The sequence below is a fragment of the Sorghum bicolor genome, chromosome 2 (genome assembly GCF_000003195.3).
Source record: "Sorghum bicolor cultivar BTx623 chromosome 2, Sorghum_bicolor_NCBIv3, whole genome shotgun sequence".
In the NCBI taxonomy this organism is placed as follows: Eukaryota; Viridiplantae; Streptophyta; class Magnoliopsida; order Poales; family Poaceae; genus Sorghum; species Sorghum bicolor.
Genome location: NC_012871.2, coordinates 8,398,887 through 8,404,509, shown reverse-complemented (window position 1 = coordinate 8,404,509; position 5,623 = coordinate 8,398,887). Strand labels below are relative to the sequence as shown.

The window sequence follows — 5,623 nt, the reverse complement described above, 5'->3', positions numbered from 1 at the left end:
TAAACACTTGGTTAATGAATGGACAAATTGTTAATGAATGGACAAATTCGACGAATTGTTGTTACTGCAACATTGGACTAGTACTATTATCTTCAAGGCAACATATGTGTTCAGGAGTTATATATCATGAAACGTGGCACAAGTTACTTGAATGCCTAATTAACAACCATATAACTGGGCACTGATAAACATATGACGCCAACCTACCTTCATCTACAATTCTCTATGATGAAAATTTGTAAAATTCTAATGTGAGAGTGGGAATGGGAGACATCATGGAAGAGGAATATGCTGATCCTTCTGCGGCTTGGTGCTATGCGCCTTGCCTTCCCAGCTGCATCAAACAGCCACATACCAATGCATAGATTGGTTGATAGTGTGTTGAGTACGTTTTTCATTTCACAAAGAAGACAAGAGTGGTACAATTCACACAAATACAGAGAAAGAAACAAACTAGAGTGGCCCTTGAAACCACCCAAAATGGAATTGTGGAAACCAGCCAAAAACAATAATAATTGAATGGAATTGTGGAAGTAGTTTTTGTGCCCTTAAGGGCATGTGCCCCATGCACATCCAACCTTAGAGCCAAAATTTACTATTCCGAGGTTTATTTCTAGTGCTAGTCGCTACAACACATCGCTAAAATACACAGCATTTCCTCTGTTTCTAGAGACTCCAAGCGACAAAGATTACCAAGGAGTCAAGTCAGGTGGATTTGGAACCTGTTTGTGTGAATCAACACCAAGAGGCGCAAGTATTTGTGCTAAATAGAAATGGCATGTTTGCTCTTCGAGTGCAAAACAGTGAATGCAGGTTCTGCATACATAAACTAATACTATACTGCAGCACCAGCCTCTGCTTTCCTCTTGCGAGCCCACCTTGGGCTAACCTCGATGAGCCTGTGCGGCATAAGCTGCCGCTCCTTTCTGGTCAGCTTCTTATAGTTGCTCACCCTGAGCTTGGCAATCTTTGCCTCTTCCTCAGCAGTAGCTTCTCTAACCACCACTGTCAATCTGCACCTTGGTCGCACCATTATACCGCATCTCCCTTTGGCATGGTAAGACAGTCTCTTCAGGTAAAGTCCCTTTCCCACAAAGGCCTCCTCTGCGGTTTTCATGGACAGCACGAAAATGATTAGATTATAACAAATGTAGGGGACGGAGCTTGCTTTGTTAAAGTCTTTCTTACCAACAATGAGCTTATCAGGATCCAATCCATGGTTGTGAGCTGCATTGGCCCGAGCAGAATGGATCACCTGCAGTAATTTGTAAGATGAAATGGTGATGACATATGTCTTTGGTCATTTTTGCACTACCATAGGAAACACTTGAGTGGTCAAAAGTTCAACAAGCAAGGACCTGGTAAACAGTTTTGGCAGCCCTTTTAACAGTCACTTGCAGCTGCAATAAGGCATCTTCCACACGCATACCTCGAACCAGCTTTGCTACAAGATTCACCTTCTTGGGACTCTGAAATTGCTAGAAGGCTTCAGAAATATTTGATACATACATCTCTTGATGATAATAGATTACAGAGAAAAACAATGCCCAACATACATGTTAATGAAATCTGTACAGCATTCCCCTGTCACCATATATGCTTAGTATTATTATCAAGTGTTTAGTAATTCAAACTGAGCTGAAGTTAAGCGCCAAGTGCAGCTTCTAGAAACAAACACTCAGCAAAAGCAATTTAGGAATTTGTACTATGAAAGCATTGAGATCTCACGAAGCCACAATTAATTATTCAAGAGAAACACACATGCATAGAACAGCCAAGTACAGTACAGCTAATTTATGATGTTTTGCACATTCATGTATATGCTGTCAGTGAAATAGCAAATTAATAGCTGTTTCATAGAAGCAAATACTAACAAGTTCTGCAGTATTTGTTTACCTGTTTGATATCCTTTTTTATGGCTTGGACCTTTAGGCGTTTTACCATGGCCCCCTTTTTGTCAGTTTCTTCACTGCCACCGAGTGGAGGAGTCAAAGGAGACGAAATAGGCACCATAGCATCATCTGCAAGCAAATGCCTTGTAGTTGATATCCCCTGCAACAAAAGTGCCGACATCTATGTAAACAGTCACCCTAGAAACTTAATATTCCCTGCAAATTCAGCGTGGCAAGTTTTGATCGACCCAGTAATCCAGGGAAAACAAAATTAGTATCCCTAATCGAAGTGGAAGAAACATCATAATTGAAGGATGACCAATTGACCAATGACTAACGCATCCAACCTTGGTAATAGCAGCAGTGAGAGTGAATTTGCCGTGACCGATGTGCCCAATGGAGCCGACGTTCACATGGGGATTCCTGCGCAGGTTGATCCGGATTGGGAAGTGAATCACACGAAGCAAACGAATCCATTTGAAATGGATAATCACGAATCACACGAGTCTGAACCGACAGAGTAGTGTGTGCGCAAGGAACGGATCTGGGACAAGGAGTACTCACGTGCGCGTGAAGGTGGCGATGGACCTCGCCCAGAGGATCCCGGCCAGCGGTGGCGGCTGGGCCGGCGCCACCGCCGGCGCCGCCGCCACAGCAGGCGCATCGGGTAGCGCTGCGGGTCCCGAGATCGCGGCGGCGCGGAGGGTGGGGTAGGAGAAAAGGCGGCGGGAGCCGGCGCTCCGGAGCACCGCGGCGGAAGCCATTACCCGTCGTCGCGTCGCTGCGGCGGCGGCGGCGGCGCGGGAGGAGCAGAGGAGTGGAGACGAGGGGGAGATGGGTTTAGGGCTTTCGGTTTAGAAGGGAACAATGCGGCCCAAGCCAACGTCCATCTATGGCCCATGGGCCGGTCGGGCCACGGCCACGAAAAATAATTATTAGTTGCCACGGCCCAATAAAAATTAATTATTCCGTCCCATCCCAGCTTGGTTTGCCCCTCGCTGCCGGCACGTCGCGATGGCCGCGAGAATGTCGGCGCGGGAAATTTAAATATTTGCTATTTTTTCGGGTTGCCACTTCCATAGAGACCAGTTTTAGAATAATAATTAAATATTTGTTATCAAAACAATAGATAATGCTATATATTTTGCTACTTTAGACGATTTAGCATGCTAACTCATAGTACCAGCACGGAGAAAGTCTAACCATTTTACCCTTGTCTCTTTATCCTCTCCTGTCATATGGACCCTATTCATCTCCAACCTCGAGTCGGCCTTGCCAATCTGTTTCTAAAAATCCATCGAGCCCTTTGTCGGCGCGGCTAGCCCAGGTTGCATAGCCCGCCCTAAGCGGCACGCGGCTGGCCCTAGGCATTGCAGCCTGCCCTAAGCGGGGTGCGGGCCAGTCCTAGGTGACGACGCGGCCATCCCCAAGTGACAGTTTGGCCGGAAACCAGAACTAGGCGTGCGCGGCTGGCCCTAGGCGATGGCACGGCCAGGCCCAAGCAGTGTGGAGGAGTTGTCCTCCTCATCGGTAGCCATGACAGATCAGAGGTTGTCGTAACCAGAGATGGAAGAGGAGGAGGAGCCATGGCAGATAGCGAAGCTTGGACAGATGGAGGAAGAGTACGAGTTGCCATGATTGACGCCCGCTGCCATGAGACCGATGGAGATGGACGAGGAGCTCGCTGCTACCGCTGCGGCACTGTCCTAGCGCCACACTGGCCGCCCACGTGCCCCTATGCTGCTGCTGCCGCCGCTGCCATTCAGTATGCGTAGCACTGCACCAAGCACCAGAACACACGCTCTGTGAACCTGCAAATATATGCACTCAAGTACGTACACATGCCGACACGCTCCAAGCCTCCAACCACGAGAAGGGATCTCCCATTGCCATCATGGACGAGCAAGACGGCACCAGCGCAAAGCCCTTTCTCTAGACGTCATCGTCGTGCGACGTGCGAAGGGGAAGCTGATGGGTTAGCACATCCTAGGAGTTAGGAGGAGAGGTGCTACCGACGAAGTGGAGCAGTAGCGACATGCTGCTGTCCAATAGGCTGGAGTCTGGCTTCGTGGACAAGCACGTAGGTTGTCCAGCAAGCTGGACTTGGCGCATGCCCGCCCTGTGCCAGGCCAACTTTGTCATCAGTCATCACCATGGACAGAAGGTGGGAGCTGGCAGGAGGTAGATGATGACAAGCAGGGTCCACATGGAAGTGAGACAACAGACAAGTGAGAGAGAGGAGATGGGCCGAAAGAGATCAGGCAGGCACAAGCGTCATTTCTCATGGTATGCACATGTTGGCCGACGAGTTGGCCTACCACGTCATTTAAAGTGACAAATATATAGCATTGTCCACAGTGGCAAATGTTTAATTGCCATTCTAAAACTAGCATACGAAGGAGTGACAACCGTAAGGATGGCAAATATTTAAATTTTCTCTTGGCGGGGCCGCTGTCCCGGTCTCGCTCCTAGCGCCACCGTGCTCCGCAAGAGTCTCCTTGCCCCCTACATCCTGCTCTGGCTCAGCGCCTCGCTCTTGGGTGGGCTGCGTAGCTCCTACTCCCGGCGCGTGGCCGGTTGGTGCGGTGCCTAACGGTGCTGAGCCCGGAGATTGATGCAGCGCTGGGCAAGGTCGTGGGGTTCAGCAAGGTGGTGCTGTTCATGAAGGGCACAAAAGTACTCGTAGTGTCGCTTCTTCCACACCATCGTGCAGATCCCGCGCTCGCTTGACGTGCTCGCCAACGAGGTGCTCTGGCAGGAGCTCAAGGGGTACTCCAGTTGTCCCACCTTCCCGCAGATCTACATCGACGACGAGTTCTTCGCCGGATGTGACATCGCCGTTGGTATACTCCTATATATTTTTTTGCTTCATTCAAAGATGCTCGAGCCTGGAAATTCTGTACGTTTTTTGCTGAGCTCAGGATCCCATGATATTGGAATCTAACATGTTGGTTCAATAATTTGTTGGGGGATTTTTTTGAGTTTCTCACTAATAAGATGATAAGATTTCACAGATGATCACTACAAGCTCCATACATGTTTAGCTAATTTCGAGCTTACCACAATATGCTTGTGCTGAAGGCATATTGTGGAGTAGTGTCTTGTTTTTCCACAAGTGTGCATTCTTTTTTTTGAAATGAATGGCAGGAGCTCTGCCTCAGAATTGAGGTAGGAGTTAAAAAAATTATGTACAAGTCACAAAACAATGGAAGGGAAAAACAGAAGAGGAAAAAAGCAGTGGCTAGGAAGCACACGGGTAGAGCGAATGCTAGTCACTCCCTTCAAAGGCCCTTTTTCTTTGTGCAATGTCTCCCTTGATTCTTGAAGCTACTTGCAAGAACGATTCCTTGGCGTTATTGAATATTCTCTGACTTCTCCCCTTCCAAAGATTCCAACATGTGTAAATCACCAAACCATTGAAGCGCTTTCTTTCTTCTTTTGTGACCTTGGGCCCAGTCTCCTCCCACCATGTGCTGAAGCAAGTGGGGTCCTGGTCGAACGCCAGCTGGGTGTCAAAGTGCTCCAGGATAGGATTTGGTTCCATACCTCCTTGGTGAACGGGCACAGTAGGGATAGATGTAAGCATGTTTCTAAAGGGCCATTACACAGCACAAGCGTGCGTTCTATCTCAGTACCGATTTGGTTGGAAAACTCTGATTGCCAGTGTGGCAGTGTAGAGGAAGTCACTGGCACAAATCACTCTTTCTTAAACGCAGTCTTTGCACACAGCA

At 48.3% G+C, this 5,623-nt stretch overlaps 1 protein-coding gene across 1 annotated transcript; it reads right to left on the bottom strand.

The window, feature by feature from the left end:
* On the bottom strand, positions 487 to 2,723 carry LOC8069115. Its single transcript, XM_002459518.2, has 6 exons — positions 2,457 to 2,723; positions 2,240 to 2,315; positions 1,897 to 2,052; positions 1,359 to 1,469; positions 1,189 to 1,255; positions 487 to 1,104 (listed from the first exon to the last, which is right to left on the bottom strand). The coding sequence occupies exons 1-6, from the start codon at positions 2,654 to 2,656 to the stop codon at positions 836 to 838; spliced, it is 879 nt and encodes a 292-aa protein (XP_002459563.2). The 5' UTR covers positions 2,657 to 2,723; the 3' UTR covers positions 487 to 835.